Source organism: Dendrobium catenatum, unplaced genomic scaffold (assembly GCF_001605985.2).
Source record: "Dendrobium catenatum unplaced genomic scaffold, ASM160598v2 original_scaffold_171827, whole genome shotgun sequence".
In the NCBI taxonomy this organism is placed as follows: Eukaryota; Viridiplantae; Streptophyta; class Magnoliopsida; order Asparagales; family Orchidaceae; genus Dendrobium; species Dendrobium catenatum.
Window position 1 is genome coordinate 141,230 of NW_021490249.1, and position 24,442 is coordinate 165,671.

At 37.1% G+C, this 24,442-nt stretch overlaps 1 protein-coding gene across 1 annotated transcript; it reads right to left on the minus strand.

Annotated features, from left to right (window-relative positions):
- Positions 1-2,921: 2,921 nt before the first annotated feature.
- Positions 2,922-24,062, minus strand: LOC110104000. The gene is made up of 2 exons (XM_020832922.2): positions 23,552-24,062; positions 2,922-4,025 (listed from the first exon to the last, which is right to left on the minus strand). The coding sequence occupies exons 1-2, from the start codon at positions 23,960-23,962 to the stop codon at positions 3,087-3,089; spliced, it is 1,350 nt and encodes a 449-aa protein (XP_020688581.1). The 5' UTR covers positions 23,963-24,062; the 3' UTR covers positions 2,922-3,086.
- Between the last annotated feature and the right edge of the window lie 380 nt (positions 24,063-24,442).

The window sequence follows — 24,442 nt, forward strand, 5'->3', positions numbered from 1 at the left end:
AAATTTTTTATGTATAACTTTTGGTATGCGATTGTTGTCATTAATTTAAGCATTTTGACTGCAATATTTATAAAATTCATTGGTAAAATAGAAGTTATTTAATTTTGTATGATTTATATTGTATGGAAATTGGATATTTTTATTTAAGAATACTATTAATACAAAAATTGAGAATGAAAATGGGTATGTGATTGGGCACTGCAGGGAAATAAAATATTACGAAAAATAAAATATAAAATAAATTAAAGTAAATTAAAATAAATTATTAAAATTAATAAATAATTAAAATAACTTATTAATTTTATAATTAATTAAAATAATTTACTAAATTTATAATAAATAAATTATTTATTTAATAACTTTTTATAAAAATACATTATAATAAAATATTAAAGTTGGTAATTAATCAAAATTAATTATTTTAATTAATAACTAAAATAATTTATTAAATTAATAATTAATTATAATATTTTATTAAATTAATAATTAATTAAAATAAATCATTACATTTGTAATTAATTAAAATAAGCTATACAATTATTAGTTATGAATATATTTTTTTTTCGGAAATTTTTAAATTCGTCGGAAATTTTGCTGGAAATTATGACAGAAAAACAACCGTCGGAAATCCGCTGAAAAATTCGCTGGAAAATCTGTCTAAGAAATTTCTTAAGGATTTGTAGAAGTACCCAAAAATTTCAAAAAAATTCTTGTAATTAATATACCACAATCTCAATGCCATGGTGAAGACGGCTTGCGATTTGGAGTTATATTTGCTCTAAAAAAACTATTTACCTAGTTCAAAATATAGTTTATTATAATCTACCAATCTTAAGAAAATGTCATCCTCGACATTTCCCTTGAGGATTCGGGCATAAAATCAAAATAAACTAAATTCGTACAATCAAAACTCAAATCAAATCAAAACTCATCAAATCATACAGTCTTATAGTTCATTCTATCATATGTCATTCAATTATACATAATATGCTATATCATTCAATCATTCAAATAAATTTCTTACAAGTAGCACTTTAGGTTGTTGTTGATCTTCCAAAAACTATAAGTTATACCATTAGCCATTTTTGTTGTGGGTATTTATTTAAGATTTTTCACTGAATTATTATCATACTGGTTGCTGAAGATAGGAAAGATTCTAGATGGCATGATCTGTTTTGACAATAGAAAAGTACCATTAGCCATATTTATTCTAGAAGGAGAGGCAGAAAGCTGGTGGCAAGCACAACATAGTGAAAAATTTGGATAGATTTCTATCATTACCATACAGTGGGACGATTTTGTGGGTTTTTAGAGACTGGTTCATTCCTCCTTTATCCATATAGCTTTGCAAGACAAGTTATTCAATCTAACTCAAGGTTAAAAAACAATTATGTAATACGAAGCTGAGTTCACTTCTTTGTCCCAGTACACACATCATTATTTCAACACCGAGGAGGAGAAGTGCCACATATTCTTGAGAGGACTCAGAGATCAACTGTGACTAGTATTGGAAATGGAAAAAATATTTATCTAGGTTAAAATACGTGTTATTATAATTTCAGCTATGATTATCTTGGCTTTGTTAGTTTCAAAACATCATAATAATTTAGTCAACTGACCTAAGGTATAACATATCATTTGTGAAGGTATAATACTATTCATTATAGTTAGGAAGTAAATTTGCCTATTTTAACATCTCTTGAGTTTCTTTGGATTCTATAACTTATATACAATCAATAGCAATATATACGTATTTTGGACAGTTGTGTGATAGGATCATCTTGAGAATCATCTCTTTTTTAGCTAACCTAGGAAGGGGTTGTTTGGTTACAATAATTTTGAATTTACGTATTTTAAAAATGCAAAGTAAAATAGATGTAATATATTTTAAAATTATTTTTCATGTTTGTAAAATAAATGCAGAAGCACTATTTTTTTTATTTGATCGAGTGTAAAGTTTAGAGCTTGGTATGTCATATGATGATAAAATTACACATTACCATTTTTACACTGAAACAAATAACAATGAGCTTATAAATTTTTTTTATTATTCTTAACCTCATCTTAATAGAGTACATATGGGTAAAAAAATTATTTTTTCTTTAATGCAACCATAAATAAGAAATATAAAAAAAATCATAAGAAAATAAAGAATTAGATTAGCCATCATTTATAAAATATAAATTAAAAATGATCATAATGTTTTTATGAGACCAAGCATAAGAGAACATGAGTTTATAATATTACTATACTACAATTCAAAATGTTTAAGGCATCATTAAGTCCTAAATAATTCCAAAATCAATTTCGCGAAGGAATGACTCATAATTAGATTCTTATCTAAATTGTCATACTCTTAGGCATAGTGATCATAATTAGGTCGTTCAAGAAATTGAGTTTAATAAACATTTTCCTTTATCCAACTTTTAAATAATCCTTTGAATTACATAAGCAACTTGAGCTATACTTTTAACTATTACATCAATATTGGTACAAAGAATGTATTACTCACCAAACTATTCAATCTTTTTGGGTGGGATATAACCTTCAAAAGATAATGATGTTGTACACTTGTTGTGTTTATAGGATCTTCATAAACATCCATTTCTAGTCAATCAAAATCTTAGGATACATCCATCTCATTCTACAAAAAATCAGAAAGCTTATCATACATTTATAAATTATGTAAGGACACTTATTTGAGAATACTAAATATTTTGATATATAAGTTTAGGTAATTTATTATTTGATTATATCTAACATGTAGTATGAAGCAATGAAGAATTAATAATCTCTCAATGTAATCTTGCAAAAAATATCATTTACCATCTTACATATTAAATTTAAAAAAAATATATATCCACAATTAATTTATCAACAACACCTACAAGCAATTAAAAAACATAAATCTGACTCTCCAATAAAGCTATAATGGAAAAATATATATATAGAAATGATTTTTCATATGATACAGCTATAGAGTATTTAAGGACTTGCTGCATTACTTCACATCATCTTAATTGATAAAGAGTTCCAACTCTTAAATGCTTAAAAGAAGCTAAGAGTGACATACAAAGCATGAAGTTCTAATCATCAGAGTTAGCTCTAGAACGATACTTCCGCCCTCTTCTTGAAGGATCTACCCTTTCGTCCGAAATGGGTGCCTCTACATCATCATCATCTTCATCCATCTTACAAACCCCACCTTCATAAGATTCAGCAGCTGCTATTCCAACAGATGGACACACCCATAAATCACTTTGAAGGAATTCTTTTCTGATGCGGTTTTCTTGAATATCTCCCGATTCATTATCAACTGGCATAGCATCAATTGATTTCCTGCGAGGGCTGAATGTAATGGACTTTGGAGGCTCCACGGTGGTGAACTGCTGGTGCAGCTGCTCGGGATTCAATTTCTTGTAGACATTTTGCAGGTCTTCAAATGCACTAATATTTGCCAAATCGTCATCTTCATAAGAGTCAAAGGTGTAATGGGTATACTTAGAAGGATTCCTCACATAATCAGGAAGCCCTGGGGATTCTTCTAACATTACAGGGTTCGGATCAGCAGCAGCAGCAGCAGGGACCTCCATGGAAAGCGAGAACATGGCAGAATCCTGAGTGGGTACCTCATCATTATCAGCTTTGCAGCCAGGGTCAAATCTAACTCGTTTCTTTGGCTTTGAATCATCATGTGCCTCTTTTCTCTTTAGAATAGGCTTCAACTTTATGTCCTCTAGCAAACCAGTGGTAGAAGAAGGGTGTTCATCTTTACTATAATTTGGAACAGAATAATTTTCAGCTGCTTTCTTTTCTTCCTCAAGCCGCACGCCTGCAGCGAAGTGATCAGCACGGGGATCCTTGTAGAAATGGTAAGACCCAGCATATGGCGCTTCGACCACATCTGCAAATATACAGTGATAATTTAAGTGAGGTCCACGATTTTTTACATCCCTCATGTATAATCGTTCACCAGCATCATCATCTTTGCCCAAAGCAGCTCTATCAAATTCATCCTCTTCATCCTGCAAAGTATTCCATACAACCTTAAAGTGAAGGCCAAGATAAAAAATTAAAGAGCAAAAAGATCCTCCCGCGCGGTAAATTTTTTTAGAGCGTGAACAAAATAATAGGACTAAATATATGACCGACAATATATTACATCAAATGCAAGGAAGTTAATAAAAATTGAGAACATATAAAAATGGACGCATGCCAGGATTTACATGCATCTAGATGTGCATATGCAAGCTTTTGCAGTTGCAAGAGAAATTAACATTACTCTTTGTTGTTGAGAATAAGAATTTAGGATTCAAGCTTTTGCAGTGACAAGAGAAAATAAATAGCAGGAACTATGAAAAGAAGATAAACTTCACTCAAATAGAAATCAACAACTTCTGGCAAAATTAGATGATTAAAACTAAATTATCAAGAAAACTGAATTTTGCTCCAAATCATACATTGAATAACTAGGCTGCTGCAAGGCCATACGACATCATTACAAGTAAAAGTTACAACGCAAGATCTATAAAGCAAGTGTAATTCACATAGTACTATGCATGCAGTGATGCAACAAGATTATTTTAAATGTTTCTTTATTATTCTAATATTTAGCATTATTAATACGATTTAATTTCAGTTTTCTTGGATTTAGTTTTTAAAAGTATTTGTTATTTTAAATTAAATGACAAATTTTAAAAGTCACCAAGATTTGAATTTAAATTAATTTAATTTTATCATATAATCATATTTTCAATAAATAGGAATTTAAGCGCTTCATTTGATTTAATAAATGATGAATTAAATTTAAATAGAATTTTCTATATTCTATCGATATCTCTTTCTCATTCCTCATCATCAACAAAAACAAGATCAAGCTTGTATCCCTACGTGGGGTCGGCTACATTAATCATTTTTCTCCATTGTGTCATGTTAAAAGTCAAATTTTTATTTAAATCTAATAAAACAATATCATTTCTAATATTTTTTTAATCAAGTTTTTTTAGGTCTATATCTACCTTTTAAGGTACGCTAAATCTAATACTTATTCTCCTAACTGGGTTATTAGAAGGTCAAGATTTTATGTGACAAAATGAACATACAACAACAACAACAACAACAACATCAAGCCTTTATCCCACCACGTGGGGTCGGCTACATGAATCCTTTTTCTCCATTGTGTCCTATTAAAAGTCAAATTATCGTTTAAATCTAATAAAGAAAGGTCATTCCTAATATTTTCTAACCAAGTCTTTTTAGGTCTACCCCTACCTTTCTTAACAAGTTAACATAAGTCAAATCTAATACCTCTACTCTCCTAACCGAGTCATCACAAGGCCGCCGTTTTATGTGACCAAACCATCTAAGGTGACTTTCTCTAATCTTATCTTCTACTGGAGCTACTCCAACCTTTTCACGTATATGCTCATTTCGTATCCTATCTCTAAGGGTAAAGCCACTCATCCACCTGTGCATCCTCATCTCCGCCACACTTAACTTAGTATTATGCTTCTCTTTTAAAGGCCAACATTCGGCACCATAAAGCATTGCAGGCCTCACTACCATCTTATAGAATTTTCCCTAAGTTTGAGGGGTACATTTCTATCACATAACAGGCCCGATGCATTTCTCCACTTCAACCATCCAACTTGAATTCTGCTGATAATATCCCCATCTATTTCACCATCACTCTGAACAATAGATCCAAGATATCTAAAACGTATACTCTTATTAATAACTTGATCGCCCAAAGTCACAATCCCCTCACTAGGTCTATTACTACTAAAATTACACTCCATATATTCTGTTTTAGATCTACTCAAGCGAAAACCTTTAGACTCTAAGGTTGACCTCCATAATTCAAGTTTACCTTCAACTCCCTCTCTAGTCTTATCAACAAGAAGAATTATCATCAGCAAAAAGCATACACTAAGGTACATCCACTTGCAAATGTCTAGTGAGAACATCCATGACTAAAGCAAAAAGATATGGGCTTAAGGCTGATCCTTGATATAACCCAACCGAAATAGGGAAATACTTGGTCAATCCACCTTGTGTTGAACACAAGTAATAGCTCCTGCATACATATCTTTAATGATTTGAATATAAGCATTATTGACTCCTTTCTTTTCAAGAACTCTCCATAGCCCACATAGGAGAGAGAAATTTAAATGCAGGTTATATTGGGTTGTCATTTACTACTCGCCACCCTTATAGATTCCAGCTACTAAGGTTGACAATCTAACAATATTTAACATAAGCAACATCCTTATTAAATTATGGTGAGTATTAGGGATAGCTTTGAGTCCAGTACAAGAAAGTCAAACTTAGGGAAATGAGCATAGTGATTACATTATAATCTTCCTAGGATAGAATATACAAGTAATTAACTATGTTTCTATAACTGTATATATGGAAATAAGGGAAAATCTTCTCCAACCTGCAAGCATTTAATTCACCTAAAACCTGGAAGTTGATTCGCCCAAGGCCCATGAATTACCACGTTGGACAGCCCGCTTGCAATCCTACAAATTTCCAAGCTGGTCGTAGGGAATGGACCACCAACAATTTATATTGCATTACTGGCAAGATCCCATTCATGGCACATTATCTCTTAACATTCCCTCAATCATAAGATATACTTTATTTGTTCCTCGACCATGACTTAACAAAGTTTTGTAGCACATGTGTTCTCCCTGACGGCCTTTTTCACATAGTAGTTATTGAGGAATAGCATCGGGCACACCTTGCACATGTTGATCAAACTACATTTGAATTTTCTCCTTATATACAAGAGCACAGCAAAGCTCATAATTTGTATTCAAAATCACAACAAAATGAGACATCCACATCTATAACAGAACCATATGCAAATATATCTATCAAAAGCACCAAGTCACAAAATCATCCACCATGTACAAATGTTCTCAGGATAAGGCTTGGTTCATTATTATTGATGAATAAAAGCTCAAGTCCATATGCTATAGTTTCATCATAATCCGTAACTATAAAAGGCATTTTGTGACTCGTCCAAACTTTATGAATACACTATATTATAACAACAATTATGAGCAGATATAACACAAATTATCTTGGTTTCATTTTTAGGTACATTTTCTTTTCATTCTCCCATAGTTCTAACCTAACACAAAAGTCAATGTGCATGTACATCTCTCAACATGGTAGTCACCAAGCCCGTAGAAGAAAAGATGACATCCAATTAGTCTTTGAATTTCAGTTTAAGTTATTTTTGGAATTTTTAGTAGCATGGAAAATGTAAGCAAAAGAATCTTCACACTTATGAAGTGTCAACAGTCAACACATGTCCAATCTGATGACCATCCAACATTTCTAAATTTTGAGAACAACTCCACTTATAAAGTGACATCAATATATTGATTTAACAACTTTGAATGTTTCTAGAGCATAATTGAATAATTGCTGACATCTTTCTTAAAAATTGTATTCTTTTGCTTATAAAAGAAAGCGCTCTCACGATATCACTGGCTCCTTTCCTTTCATGTTACTTTAGCTTTAGGAAGAAAAACACAAGCATGCAAGGTTTTCCTTTGATGCAGTTCACTATTTTCCCTGCCCATAACTCGACTTACAAGTTTGAGAAGGCAGGTCATAAGGTTTTTTGGCAAAACTTCACCCCACATTTTAAGGAGACATGCTTTTAAGGTTTATTAGGAGAAGAAGGACATTGGGGTATGCACAAGAGCAACAATTTCGTTGAAATACACCTTGTGCCTTTCAGCAAATAGCCCCCCTTGTGCTATGGCGGCACTGTAGTTCTCTTTCATGCAATTAGTATTCAAATAGATTTCAGGGTGAACTGAAAAATTCACCAGATTCATTCAAATGTTCCTATTAGTAGCACCGACAGGAGAAAATTCAATATTCTTCAAATTCAACATCTCTACACAAATAAAAACTTCTTAGTTGATCCTCTATCTCTGGGATGTTCTACTTCTCACTTTTGATCATGGCGATGATGTTTTGGTCACAGAAGTTCCATTTCGTGCTTATGGCTTTGCATTCTTAAATTGCCGCTGTATCTAGTCTCCTGCATATCATGCATCATGCATGTGATCATCAATAGCTCCTATTAATAGTCTGATAGGACTTGATGATCAAAACATCACACAACAATATAAAAAAAACAACTTACTCCAAATAAATTCAAATATAATATCAAGGGGGCTGTATTTACTAATCTCCAAGCAAAGAAAGACAAGATATAAGTTGATTCACTATTCAAGAGGCGAATAATGAATAATCTCTCCCACAATTCCTAGCAGCCACTAGGAATCCAAACACCCAACAAAAATAAATGCAGAAAACAAAACAAAACATAAGCCCTAACCCTCCACAATTTCCCCCTTAAACAGCCAAAATCCCCTCATAAATTACATCTTCCCTAAAGAGCGCCCCCCCCCCCCCCCCCCCCCCCCCCCCAAACAAAAAAACAACCCGAAAAAAAAAAAAACCTCTTCTCCTGTAGGTGATAAAGGAGGTCCTGGGTTCCACAGGGGAGCTGAAAGGTTCCTGATATGCATCAATACTCCCCTCTCAAGAAGTCACCTTGTCTTCAACGTGGAAAGAGGGAAATTGCTTCTGGATGGTACTATAGGGCTCCCATGTCGTCTCATACTCTAGTAAATCATTCAACTTGATCAACACCTCTCTAATCCCTATGTCTCCTTGGAGCACTCATTTCACCTCCAGTGTTTCTAATATCACCTCCATATATACTCTGACAGTATGGTCGGTATTGTGGGCGAGGATTTGTGGTCTCCAATGGCTCGTCTCAATTGCGATACATGAAATATGAGAGGGATGGCTGAGGTTGGTGGAAACCATAGGCAATGTGCTACTGTGTTAATGCACTCCAAAACCTTGTAGTCATAGGGCCCAAATTATAGGAGGGAGAGCTTCTCATTCCTTCTTCGAGCTAAAGTCCTCTTTCTGTAAGATCAAATCTTCAAATAAACCTTGTCCCCAAGCTCAAATTGCACGTCTCTCCTATGTTCATCTACCAACTTCTTCATTATTTATTATGCTCTCCATAGAAGTTCCTTCAATTCTACCAAAAATTGGTCTCTTTCTCCAAAGTACTACTCCACTTGTGATACTGGTGTGTTGCCATGTCCATAATGGATCAGATGAGGTTGATCCCTCCCATATAGAATTTTAAATGACATTGTTTGGGCCGCTGTATGATATGAAGTGTTATACCAATATCCCGCCCAGGCTAACCACTTGGCTAGCATCTTTGGAATATTTGATACAAATCAACGAATATAAGTCTCCACACTGCGATTCACCACCTCCATTTGGCCATCCGTTTGGGGGTGATAAGTTGTACTCCGCTTTAGAATAATCCCGTACATCTTGATTAACTCCCATCAGAAGTGGCTTAGAAAGACCTTGTCCTGATCAAACACAATGGCCTCAGGTATGCCATACAAACGAACCACCTTTTTAATGAATACGGCTGCCATCGACGTCACAGTGTATGGGCGGCGTAAGATAATGAAATGAGCATATTTCCTAAATCTGTCCAACACCACTAGAATCACAATGAAGCTTTCAGATCTAGGTAGTTCCTCAATGAAGTGCATAATCACTTCTTCCCACACCTTCTAGGGTACTGCAAAGGTTGTAGAAGGCACTTGGAGCCATAACCAAATATTAGTCTCTGACACACATCACAACTAGTCACTAACTCCTCTACATCCTTCCGCCCCAATATAGCTCTGCTACTAGTCTATGACATGTCTTATGAACTCCTGAATGTACCCTAATAGTTGTGCCATGAAACTCCCGCAATAAATGAGAGATGTGTCGCGATGTCCTCTAAAGCACAAACCGTCTCTGATTTAGCAGCTTCTGACCCATCAAAGAGTAACCATGATGGTTATCCTTGTCCTATAGTAAGTCTCATGTGATCTTACCCAGCTCCTCATCATGCTCGCTCTCACGCTTAAAAGCCTCCCAATCCACCACCATGTGAACATATAGAGCCATAACCTGAGAGTCTTCACTACTCCTAGAGAGAGCATTTGCAGCTTTATTTTTCATCCAAAGCCTATATTAGATCTCAAAGTCATAACCCAACAACTTGAAAAGCCACCACTAATGATCCTCTGTCACCATCCTCTGCTCTAACAGGAATTTCAAACTACTCTGGTCGGTTCTGACTATTAAGTGTCGCCCCAACAGGTAAGGTCACCATTTATGTATTGCCAACATATCACCATCAGCTCCCTTTCATACATGGATTTCGGCCTGGCCCTAACTATCAACACCTGGTAGAAATAAGCTATGGGTCTCTCTGACTCTGCATAAGAACTGCTTGCAACACACAGTCGGATGCATCAGTCTCCACTACAAATGGTTGACTGAAATCTGGTAGTGTTAACACAAGTGCACTCGTCATGGATTTCTAGGTAGTACCTCAATGAAGTGCATAATCACCTCTTCCCACACCTTCTAGGGTATTGCTAAAGGTTGTAGACGACATTTGGAGCCATATCCAAATATTTGTCTCTGGCACACATCACAACTGATCACCAAATCCTCTACATCCTTCCACCCCAATATAGCTATGCTACTAGTCTATGATATGTCTTATGAACTCCTGAATGTACCCCAATAGTTGTGCCATGAAACTTCCGCAACAAATGAGAGATGTGTGGCGGTCCTCTAAAGCACAAAACGTCTCCGATTTAGCAGTTTCTGACCCATCAAAGAGTAACCATGATGGTTATCCTTGTCCTATAGTAAGTCTCCTCTGATCTTACCCAGCTCCTCATTATGCTCGCTCTCATGCTTAAAAGCCTCTCAGTCTACCACCATGTAAACAGATAGAGCCATAACCTGAGGTTCTTCACTACGTCTAGAGAGAGCATTTACAACTTTATTTTTTAGCCTAGGTCTATACTAGATCTCGAAGCCATAACCCAACAACTTGGAAAGCCACCGCTAATGCTCATCTGTCACCATCCTCTGCTCTAACAGGAATTCCAAACTCCTATGGTCGATTCTGACTATTAAGTGTTGCTCCAACAGGTAAGGTCGCCACTTCTGTATTACCAACACTATCACCATCAGCTCCCTTTGATACACGGATTTCGGCCTGGTCCTAACGATCAACACTTGGCTGAAATAAGCTATTGGTCTTTAACTCTGCATAAGAATTGTTCGCAACCCATAGTCGGATGCATCAGTCTCCACAACAAATGGTTGGCTGAAATTTGGTAGTGCTAACACAGGTGCACTCGTCAAGGATTTCTTTATATGCTAAAATGGTTATCCCCCCCTCCCTCCCATTTGAAACTAACCTTCTTCGGTTGCTCTATCAACGATCATGCTATAGAGTTGTATCCCCTCATAACTTCCTGCAGTACCCTGTGAGTCCTAAGAACCCCCTCAACTCCTTCAAGGTTTGGGGTAAGGGCTATTCCAACATAGCATCTATCTTGAAAAGATCTACAGCTACTCTTGTTTGGACGCTACATGTCCCAAATACTCCACCCTCTGCTGTACAGAGGAACACTAATTCAAATTGGAATACAGTTAATGCTCATTTAATGTTACTAACACGACCCTCAAGTGCTCCACATGCTCTGCCTCAAACTAATTATATACCAAAATGTCATCGAAGAAAACCAATACAAATTTGCAGAAGTAGTGCTGGAATACCTTGTTCATAAGAGACTGGTAGCTGGGCCGTTAAGCCAAAATGACATCGCTAAGAACTTGTAGTGCCTTTCATGAGTCTTGAAAGCAGTCTTGTGGATGTTAGAGGGCCGTATTTTGATCAAATGGTATCCCAATTTCAAATCAATCTTCAAGAACATCACTGCTCCATATAACTTATCCTACAATAATTCATCAATGACTGGTATAAGAAACTTATCAAACATTGTTTCCTTATTTAGAGCCCGATAATCTACACAAATCTCCAAATACCATTCTTCTTATTCACTAGCAACACAGGATTGGAGAGGGGGCTAACACCGGGACGAATGATCTGGGCCTCCAACATCTCTTTGATCAACCTCTCAATTTCATCCTATTGAACCTATGGGTACCGGTAGGGTCAAATACTGATAGAGGATACTCCCTCCTTCATGATGATAGCATGCTCATGCACCCTTGGGGGAGGTAGACCTTGAGGCAACTGGAACACCTCACTGAATGGTTGCAGGAGTGACTAGACTATCTTCGGAACCTCCTCCTCTTTCTTCATGCTTCCCCCGCCCTCGAGGCTCTAAAGCTCCACCAAGAATCCCATTCGTACTCCTTGGATTGCCCTCACCATGGTCTTAAGAGAAACCCTGGTTTTGGACAGACTAGGATTCCCTCTGATCCTCAACTTCCTCCCTCCATCATGAATTCCAAAGTCAATGCCTTCCATTCCACCTTAGTCTCACCAAGGGTCTACAACCACTTCATGCCTAAAATTATATGTGTTCCCGAACTCCAAGGAAAGGAAAGCCTCCCTCACCTGGATTTCCTTTAGTGTAATCAGCCCTGGGTAGATGTATCTACTGCTATCCACCTTCCCCATTCCCATCATCACCCCAAAATAGCCAATGCCGGCCGCCTTCAACCCCAACTGATCAACTACTAGGTAGGGGAAGAAATTATGGGTCGCTCCACTATACACCATAACTGATGTGAAACTACTAGGAGTTACGATCGAAATTAAATAGAGAATCGTTAAAGTTTGCTTTTATAAGTTTATGTGGATCATGCAAGATAGATTAAAGAATTAGAAACGTGAACTTTGCTTAGGCCAAAGAGATGCACTTGAGATTAGCCAAAATAGTTCATTCAAAATCCAAGGGAATTAAATGCGAAGTACAAACAACAAAACCCAACGTTTAACAACGAGAATTTCACCTTGGGGCGATCACTCAAGAGGTGGTGGACTTTTGGCGGAGATAGAAGATCCAAGAGATGAACGAAGTTACCACTAGGGAGAGGGCGCCGAAGAACTTCGTCGGAGGAAAAGTTGCCGGTTGGGATGGAAGTCGTAGACGACCGTCGAGGCTCCAAGCGTGCTTCTTAAACTTTCGGTCGTAGATGCTTGCGAGGATTGGCACGACTCGCTCCAAGTACTCTTCTACGGTTGTCTCGTCTTCAAATCCTACGTCAAAACAAGGTGAACGTAGAATGTTGATGCTCCCGTCGGCGTTGAACACAAGACCCCACTCAAACTCCGGATCCGCCATACATGCTTGACGTGGAGGATTCTTCAAGGAAAAGGGGAGTGGCCGGCGGGATTTCCAAGGAGGGAGAGATTCGGCCAAGGTGGAAGAGAGGGGAGGTGGGTCAAGGCGTGAGAGAGGTTAGGTGGGGTGAGGTGGCAAGCAATTTACTAAAATCTGAAGTTAATTCTCAGATTTTAGTAAGATTGGAGGGAAAAATTTGAAAAGAGAATTCAAATTAGGATGGAGTTAAGAGGGGATTTAATGAGCCATTAAAGGGGCTCATTAAAAGGTGGCCGGCGGCATGCTTAGGGGGATTTAGGGTTAGCCAAATTAAAACTGATTGTAATTTCAGTTTTAAATAATTTGGGAGGGAAAATTATTGAGTCCAAATTAGGAGTCCAAAACGGTCAAGGCATTAATGTCGCATTTAATGGGGGATTCTCCAGGTGGAGGCCGACGGCATGCTTGGGAGAGGAAGGGAATTTGAAGGAGAGAATTTTCTAATTAGGATGGTGATGTGGCGACTCATTCAAGATCTCAATTTAAAATCAAATTGAAATTAGAATTTTGTCATGAAAACTTTCCAAATTTGGCGTTCCAAATTAGGAAAGATTTTGGAAGTTTGAAATTCAAATTTCAAAATTCCAAATAACCGTGGGATGGGGTGGCCGGTTATGGTGGAGGTGGCCGGTGGGGTGTTCGGCCGGGGCTAGGGATGTGGCCGGTGGTGGATGTCTAATGGCCGGCGGCTAGGGGAAATGGGAGGGCTGTTTTGTGGAGGATGGAAGGAAGGTGAATATGAAAACGAGTGAGAAGATAACAAAAAAAAAATCTAACCACGAATCGAGGACTCTTCCAACGATTGGTGGGCCTTGCGAATTGCTCCACGTGAGCTCTCCTCCTTCTCAAGCACTCATGCAAGACGAAGTAGAAATAAAACACAAATTTCATTCAATTCTTCATTAAGCTCAAAATGATACAAGAGACCACTATATATAGGTCTTGACTCATAAAAGTGAAAAAAAACTTCTACGGTTGTCTCGTCTTCAAATCCTACGTCAAAACAAGGTGAACGTAGAATGTTGATGCTCCCGTCGGCGTTGAACACAAGACCCCACTCAAACTCCGGATCCGCCATTCAACATCGAGATGGAGGGGAAGTGACGCCTTCTTCTGTCGTGGGCTTCTCAATTCACAAGAGAAGGGGGATGGGGGGCGGCGGGAGCAGGAAGCAGAGGGGGAGGCCGGTGGGGGCAAGGAAGGAGGGGAAGGTTTTGGGGAAGAAATTAGGTTAGAAGGAAATATGAAGGGGAATTACACAAATCTGAGATTTGCTTTCAGTTTTGTGTAATTTAGGAGGGATTTGCCTAAGATTTGAATTCCCAATCAATTAGATTTAATGCCTTGATTAGGGGAATTAATGGGGGAGGCAAGGAGAGAGGAGGCCGGCGGTTACAAGAGGGGGAAGGGAGGAGTTTTAGCAATAAATCCTGAAATCAATTTCAGGATTTGAAATTTGGGAGGGAAATTTGTTTTGGAATTAAAATATTAACTCCAAATTGAAGAGGGATTAATGAAGCAATTAATGATGGGAATAAACCCATGGGGCCGGCGGCATGGTGAGAGGGGAGGGGTGATGTGGTGAGTTATCAAGTTTCCAAATTAGAGAAATCCAATTTAGGATGAAAATAAAGTGATCCAATCTAATTTAAAATTAGATTGAATGACATTTCATACTTTCCTAATATGGCGTTTTGACAAATTTGGAAAGTTTAGGAACTCAAATAATTTTGAAATTCAAAATTTGAACATGGGGGGAAATGTTGAAAGTGGCCGGTGGTGGTGGGTGGTCGGGTGGATGGAGGTGGTGGCGCCGGCAAGATGGCCGGCCGGAAATTTGGGGAAGGCCGGCGGTGGATTCCTCACAGGGGGCGGCGGCAATATGAGGAGGGGAATTTCTTGTGGGAGAGAGGGGGAAGGAAGTGTATGGGAACACGATCACGAAGATAAAATAAAAACTAACCACGAATCGAGGACTCTTCCGACGATTGGTGGGCCTTGCGAAATGCTCCCCTTGAGCTCTCTTCCCTCTCAAGCACTCATGCCAAGAAAGTGGAAACAAAGATAATTTTTCATTCAATAATTCATTAAGCTCAAAATGATACAAGAGACCACTATATATAGGTCTTGACTCATAAAAGTGAAAAAAGACTAAATTGCCCTCTGGGCTACAAAGAAACATAACTCCCCACAGGGGTAAAATGGGAAACAGTAAATCAAAACAGACAATAATAAAATACATCATGTCATCTCAATCAAAAGTAGAGGCGCTGAATCGTGGCCGTCGATCTGCGGTTTCGCCGGCGATAAACATGTCGGTAGCGTCTGTCGATGTCCTCATCAATAACTACCACTGATTCTCATTATTCACCTTTATGGTGTGATTTGAGATAAACCCCACCACTGAGTTCAGGGAGATCTCCACCACATCAAGGCGCAAATGCTCCTAATCCTCAACTATCTCCTCCTCATCACAAACTGTAAGTACCTGCAGCTAAAGGACCTTGCAGCGGTAGCACAATGCAAACTTCTCATCACAACAAAATATAGCCCTATAGCCCGCTTCTCCTGAAGCTCTGCCATAGTCAACCGCTTGAAATTTCCCCAGGGTCATGCTCTTAATCCCCTATCCTTAGGTACTTCTCTCTGAATTGGCACAAGCTATGTCTTTGGTGCCAAAAAGTAGTTGTAATCCTGTATGAAGCTCCCAAACTATTGCCCTTACTGCTTCTCTCAAGTGAGTTTTTGTCCTCCACCAACTGAGTTAGCTCCATAGCCCCCCCAACCCTTATGGCCTCAATAATCAAACAACGGCCCTAATCTCTAGCTTGAGCCCCTTCATGAAATTTTCCTCCAATACTCTCTTAAATAGCCACCCTAGTAGGCTATAAATGTGCTCAAACCTCTCTTGATAATCCATCAATGTCCCTCCTAAACTAGAGCAAAAAATTACTCTTTTCCTTCCCAACTGGTTCAAAAGCGTTCTAATAAACTATCTTCGAACTCCCTCACGATCAAATCGGATCTCTCATGTCTCTTCACTTATACCAAGATAAGGCCTTCCCCTGCAAGCATAAAGCCACCACCATGAGTTTCTCCTCCTCCATCAGCTCATTCACCATAAAGTACCTCTCCACCCTATAGATCCACCCACGAGCATCTTCCCCTAAAAAATGGGCATCTTCAACTTTTTCACTTTCGTATCCCCTCCGCCCCAACTTCCTCTTCCACCTCCGACTCCTCTCATGTTGCGATTGTTGTGATCTCGTCATTGTTCTCTCCCACCCATCACTTTTCATAGACATCCCCTTCCTCAAAATTAGTCCTCCTCATTTCTTCCTCCCATTTCTTTCTCCCAATTTTCCCTTATGTCATATCCTTCATCCATTTCCCTCCAGGTTATCGTTTCAAGATGTGACATATTTTCCTTGTTGCACAAGACTTATACATCTTGATCGCCCCAATTGTGCCGATATAGGGATTTCCCCCACTTCCTTGGCCACCCGCCAGTGCTCTCACATCATGTCCTCTAGGTTAGAAAATATCCCTTCCATAGACAAAATCAGTTCCTCAACTTCAGATTTGAGTTGACCAACTTCTCATTCTAGTTTCTCTTACAAAACATCCACTTTCTTCGGCGTCATAGGACCCAAATCGGGCTTTGATACCAATTTGATAGGACTTGATGATCAAAACAACACACAACAGTACAAAAAATAGCAACTTAATCCAAATAAATCCATAAATAACACAAAGGGGCCATATTTACGAGTCTCTAAGAAAAAAAAGACACAAGTTGATTCAATGTTCGAGAGATAAGTCGTCTCTCCCACAATTCCCAAGCAACCACAAGGAACCCAAACACCCAACAAAAATAGATGCATAAAACAAAATTCAACATTAGCCCTAACCCTCCCCAATTTTCCCTCTTCAACAGCCCAAACCCCCAAATAAAATGCCCCTAACATCTTTCCCAAAGAGCTCCCCCCAAAACCTCTTCTCCTATATGTGATAAAGGAGGTCCTAGGCCCCACAAGGGAGCTGAAAGGTTCATGATCTGCATCATAGTCATAAGCTTTTTGTATGCGGCAATGGAACTCAACTGATCCTAAGATGAGTTTCTCTTAGTTCTCAGAAGTTTCTTGATAGCTCTCAAAAGCTAAAATGTATATAAGTCTCTAAGCTCTTTGTAAAGTTTTTGGCTATTTCCAGTTCTCTCAGCAGTTTCAAATAGCAGCTCCTCACAAAGCTCTCAACAACACTTAATATGCTCTTGGCAGTCAGCTCCAATAATTCAAATCAGATCTCGGCCACCTCATGTAGACTCTTGGTAGCTTCATGTAACTCCTTAACAAGGTTCTGGGTAACTTCTCATTTACTTGGTATCTCATAAATTATAAAAATGCACTTCTTTTAATGACATTCTGAAAAATACCCCGGTTATCTCTCAAGTATTCTTAGTAGCTTAAAAGTTTACCTTATAAATGCTCTTGTTTATGACATATAAGTCTCTGGTAGCACGTACATGTTCATCGACAACTTTTTCCAATGTTTCAAATACCGTCTAAGTTCTCAAAATGCAATCATCTGGATCCTCTCAGCATTATGATAGGAAGTGCTTGTAGAAATCAATAAGACCTTGACTGAATTTTAATTTTAGCAATCTCCCACATCAATTCTATAAGAAGAACAAAGAATAATAACAAGAGAAGCTTTGAATTAACAAAATAGGGAGGAAAACAACAAGATATAATGGATCCTCAATTGGTGATGTAGACAAAGGGGGGGTCAACACTAGTCCAAAATAAATCATATTTTGGCTTCCCTTGAGTCTAGTAGTTTTTCATATTTGAGCTAAACTTTTAGTTCATTTATGAGCTGAACTTTAGTTCATTTATTGAACTAAGGGTTAGCTCATCATGAGCTAACATTTTAGTTCATTTATTATCTTTTAATTAATATAGTTTTATGCTTTTTATGCTTGTTTAATGTTCGTCTCTTGGAATTCCAAACCGGCCTTTGGAATTCCAAGAATTTGCTTTTCCCATGAGGTGACTCCTTGGTTTCCTCATGACTTTTAGTTTTATGTGTATGCCTCTTGGGATCTCACGGCTGGCTCCTTCTTCCGTGCGGTTCCTTCGGTTCCCGCGGCTGTGGCTCTCGGTCCGTGCGGTTCCCTTCGTCTCCTGTGGCCGTCTCCTTGGTTCCTGGTTTGGGTGTAAACCGAGAGCTTTGGGGGGAGATTTATATGCTTTTAATTATGTGTTAATTAAGTGTTTGTGACCTTTTGTGTTCCCCTTTCATACCTATAAATATGGGGGGTTATGTAATGTTTTGAAAAGTTGAATGATATTTGATTTTTGGAAAAAATCAGTTAACCTGCGGGTTGCTCGGAAATCCTGCGGGCTCTTTCCAACCTTCTTTCTCATCCCCTCCGGAAATCCTGCGGGCTCTTTCCACCCTTTCTTCTCGGGCTTCTAATCTCTTCGTCTCTCCGCAAGTGCCACTCCACCTGTATCCTTCTTCTCAAAGTGCAGCAACTTTAGGGTGTCTGTCGTGTTGTTTGTAAGTCGTCGTTGTAATTTCTTTTGTTTAATTTTATTTGAAATATAAGAGTTTGTTCTTCCCTATTATTGTTGTTGTTCGTCCGTAGAAGTCCGTCGTGTCTTTTGTGGGCGAAGGGTATAGGCTCCCTATATCTTTTGCTCGCATCAATTGGAGAGGAGGATCTGGCTCTCCCAATTCTCTAGCCGGGGGCTAGAGCCCAAAACACCCTAAGAACACTCCAAATTCAGTAAAAACAAAGATAACCCTAACCCTAGGGGAAAAATCCTACTTAAAGGATACAATAATTAAGTAAATCCCAAAACAGTCCCTCATTTGAATTTTCTCTCCTAAATCCCACCTTAATTCCCTCTAAACTAAGCTGCTCGACCCCACGCGCGAGAAGAGACGACCCCTACTAGGCGGAACTCCTATTTTGCCTTTGATAAACCAAGGCCGGTCCATAATGGACTGATTGGACCGGTCCAGGACCGACCTAACACAACACATTTATTCTTTTGCAATCTTCTGGATCCTCTTAGCATCACCTTTATTCTTCTCAGCACTCGATGCCAATAGCCTCTCTAAACATTTTATCCTTATGCTCCTTGCAATTTGAAGTAGTATAAAGCTTCAAAGACCCATCATATTCAATGTTATCCACTAGTAACTTGACTTATTCGATAATATTTATTAAATGTATCATATAACTAGTTTAATCACTACTACCATGACAACAATCAAGTTATTTGGCCATCTCAAGACTATTGGGCTGAATCTCTATCAATTTTTGGCAAGGTTTGAAATTATGCAATCGGGAATTGAGGCATTTTCTTTCTATGAGGTTAGGTGTAAACCTCATGATGTTTTAAAGCGTGAGCCTCAAAATTATACAATCAAATTAATGAAAAATATAACATAATAAGTAACATACTAACACAAAATAAGATATTAAAGTAACATCATAAAAATCATAAAAATTCAAAATGAGGCCATTAAAATTCAAGCAATGCTACAACTAACACTAAATAGTAAGTCTTTCTCACTTCTAGTTCAACATAAATAGCAGTCTAATGTCATAATTTATGAATTGAAAACTCTCCTACTCTCATTACTTAGAGGATCTTTATTAAAAGCATCATTATATTTAATTGCTTTCTTTCCTCCCTCATACTAAAACAAAGGAAATGGGTTACCCACAACAAGAGGAAAGGTGTTGAAGAGAAGCGGCAGTGATAAAGCTGCAATGGAGATATATCATAATCGGATATGGGCGTAAAGGTTTTGCATTGTTCAACTAGGAGTTTGAAATTGTGTGGTTTTTCTCAAGTTTGGTTTAGTTTATGTATTGTAAATATGTTTAGTTATATATATAAAATATAAATTTAAATTTTAAAATTGCTAAAACAATACTTTTCAATTCTTAAGCCTCTTCAAAATTGAGTAAAAATTATTAATGTGTGCCTTGAGGTGCACCTCATCCCAACTGAGGCGTAATCTCATTTGTCAAGTGAGAGCATACTCCTAGACTTTTTTCATAAAATTATGTTGAGGTGGGCCTCAAATTGTGTCATTTTTAATCATAATCTTCAAAATGACAATGTACATGCTACATTGAATTCCAGATAATATAATTCAATTACAATGCTTAAAAGGACAAAAATTGATCATATAACCATAAACTATATTGAGTTTTGATTCTCTTTAGGGAGGTATGCATGCATGTAGCAATGATGCATCAGAATGCTCAACTTTACCAAGAAAAAAAGACCAATAACCTATTTACATGGATGGTTGTTACACTATTATCACTTTCATTCCTAAAAAATTCCTCAGTCAATTTATTCTTTAATGAACTCTCAAAAGAAGCACCTTTTCTTAGTAGACAGAAAAAAGGGAAAAAAATGGTGAGGATGTCCAAACCAAAATTTAGTCAAAAACTCACTCAAAATATTAAAACTCCTAAATTTATTTTAAGATGAGTGTAATATCAAGTTGATTAATTATTCATGTAGTGCACTCATCATAAAGCAAATCCAAAAGTTTCGAAACCCATCCTTACACAAATTTTCTCCTAGAAAAAAATTATTAACTTCCCTTAGTTTGGAAGAGGAAACAAGATTTATTCATTCACACCCATGGCTCAAGATGGAGAACCATGGACAATTTCTCTAACCAAACAACAAAAAAATTGCCCAATCTCTTCAATAGGAGTGTTGACCCCAAAATTCTAAGAGTTAATGTCAAAACATAGATTCTCTCCTTGTTATTGACGTAGAGAACTTAAAAAACCTTCTATGTCCCTCTAAGATGAGGTCATGATGAGCATGGAATTCTTATCAATTAATAAGCAAGGGAAAATAAATAATATCATTCAACAACTAAAATGGGAAAGTGACAATAAGGAAGAAGATATACCAATAATGGTCCCTCAATACTTCTCATAGATCTCTAAGAAGCCTCATCAGAAAACAAATTCCTCATAAGCAAAAAGATGAACAAGCTTGCCACTTAAAAAAGCTATAGAAAGGAAAACACATCTAGACACTTTCAGGGCATAGGAAATTCACCATATGGGATCCCGGTATGCCAACGCTTTATGCATGCTAAGGCACATGTTATGCTATTACATGAGATGAAATTGGTCAATTTGAATCTAAGAATAACTCTGGAGATTTGATTTGCAATTTAAAGGGTGATCCTAAGAAGCTTGAAGATGTTAGGTAAGCTAAGCTTGATGAACTCCTAAAAATCAACATGGGAATGGAGGATGATCCCAGATTTTCATTTTGTTATTGCTTTCCTCCCAGAAGAATTGAAAGCATTACTCTTTGAATATAAGGATTTCTTTGCTTGAAACAATACTTAACTTGCAAGTGTGCTTCCAAATATGATAGTTCATAAGCTCTCATCAATCCAAAAGTATCACCTGCCAAGCAGGCATTAAGATGAATGAGGCTTGAATTGAAACACAAGTAATAATTGAGACCAAAAAGCTCAAAAAGTTGGAATCATCCCAAATAAGAAATATGTTGATTGGATTACAGTTATTATCATGGTTACAAGAAATGTTAAAAGCTATGTATGATTTGAGTTTTGGGACCTGAATAAAGCCTATTCAAAAGATGAACACAACATGTAGGAAAAATCATGGATGATAATACATCGAAGCATTTTATGCTCTCGTCATGGATAAGTTATCAAGCTATAAACAAATCAAGATGAAGGGCACTTTCTTCGTTAGGAGAATAATTACCAAAAAAACTTTTACGGCATTAAGAAATACTCACTATATCCCTGATTCTTGTGGCATTGATCCTAGGGTACCCGCCAATCTTATATATGGCTACTTTAAAAAAGTCGTTAGGAGCATAACTTGTTCAGAATGACGAAAGCTGAAAAAATACTCTCTATTATATTTGTCAACTATTAATAAATGGCTTTGAAACCTTAATGAAATATCTAGAGAAGCAACTTACTTAAGAGTTACACTTTGCAAAAAAAAAAAAAACAAAGGCAATTCATTAGGGGTTATTTGCTCTATTTTATATGTTTTAAATCAAACACATAAAGATATAAAATACCTGTAAGAAATATGTAATACACATTTTATTTATTTATTTTTAAGGCCAAATCAAGGAAGGCTTAATAATTTGAAAATCATGTGTGGACATCATAATTTGGAGAAGATTAATAAAAAATCTACCACAGGATGTGCAAGGACTTTAAGAAAACATGAAAGCTTTATAATTTCATACTTGTTTATTTTCATTTTGATTTCCATAGAGCCATATCTCCTGTGTATGCAAAGATGATTGAGTGATTATAAGATAATGAAGAATGGTCATCTAAATGGAATGAGTTTTGGATGAGAAAGTTGAGTATAAATCAAATCTATTTAAATATTCATTTAGTTTTTAATGTTGCAATAAGTGTTATGATAGTATTATTATATGAATATCTTGGACTTATATTTGAAACATTAAAGTAAAAAAAATATATATATCTCAATATGAGAAAATATTTCTTCCTTTTAAAAAGAAATTATATTCCTAAGTTAGATCGTTTATATTAGTAGACTCCAACTTAATCCTACTAAAATCAAGTCAATTTTAGAGTGGTTAACACCGAAATCTTTCATCGATGTTAGGAGTTTTTATAGATTGGCCACCTTTTATAGAAGATTTATAACAATTTTAGCACCATCATGGTCTCAAACATAGACATCTTTAGAAAATAAATTTTTTTATGGAAAAACTTTGTGACTAAAGCCTTTTAAACAAAGTCCTATACCGTCTTTAGTTATCCTTAAGGTGCATGACTTTATCAAGCCTTTTGAAGTCTCTTGTGATGCATCTAAGATCGGCATGAATGGAATGCTCAATAAATGAGCTAATTCTACTCAACCATGTTGCTTGGATTACTGAAAATTTAAATAACGCCAAGAAAAGCTATGGTCCTCAAACCACGCCTACTTGGCAACATAGCAAAATGAGCTAATTCTGCTCAACCATGAACTAGAGATCTTAAGCACAACCTAGGTATATAGAAGAATAAAAATATACATGGAAGGAGTAAAGCGAAAATCATACAATAAGCAGCTGTTGCTGCTAGCCCAAAATATTATTTCAATTTCAATTTTCCGTCTCAATTTAAGAAAAAAAAAAAAAACCGGTGGAACACTTAAAACAAGGCAACTGCAAGAAGAATAAACGAAGAACCTCATTGTCGAGGGTTGGATCGAGCCCTACGAAAGATCTGATCTCCGACTCCTCTGCATTCCGATCGTCCCCTTCATCCTTCTCTTCCTCCTCCTCCTCCTCCTCTTCCACCGCCTTTCGGCTCTCCGTGTCAGCGTCATCATCGAACTCATCCATATCCGATTCGAACTCCTGCTTTGAAGCCCTCCGAGTGCTACGCTTCTTCGCATAGCATCCTCCTTCAGCGAACGCGGAGGAACACGGATAATCCGATCTGTCGGGACCAGCGCCGGGGTCCCGGTTCCATTCCTTCCGCTCAACCTCGCCGTCGGCCACGGACCACGAAGACTCCGGAAAAGAGCTCAGGGGAACCGATTCGAAGAGCTGGGATCCGAACAAACGCTTGACACGAACTTCGAAGGTTTCCTCCATTTTCCGTCCTCTTGCTATCGGCCTTGCTCGGTCCAACTTACCATTTGAGAGGAGAAGCCTTGATCATAAGTTGTTGGTTAAGAAAACCTAGAAGCGCAGCAAGTCGCTAAAAAAGGACAAAGTAACTGCAGGTTTTTACCCAACTATTCAAAGAGCCGTCCGGTTTTATTTCTATTAATACTAAAATATAAAAAATTACTTATATAACTTGTTAATTCAAGACACTTTGATCGTAAGTTGTTGGTTAAGAATTTAGACTATCAACTTTCTATATATAATATGTATATGAATATGTCTTCATTGATCCAACTGTCCCAAAAAAGCTAAAGGATTTTTTTTTAATTCTGATCATTTTGTTGTAAAAAAATCGTTATTGAATTTATGGTTAAAATTTTGAAATAAGCTTATTCTTAATTTAATTTAGATGTAGGATTAGATTATAATTTGAAAAGGAGCAAATTCAAAATTCTTTTTTATGTT

Bases quoted from the DNA above. Each gene is read 5' to 3' on its own strand.
- LOC110104000 (XM_020832922.2), bottom strand. From the start codon at position 23,962: ATGGAGGAAACCTTCGAAGTTCGTGTCAAGCGTTTGTTCGGATCCCAG. The intron at 4,026-23,551 runs GTTCTTCGTTTA...AATACTTTGCAG, and splicing joins ATCCAACCCTCGACAATGAG to GATGAAGAGGATGAATTTGA.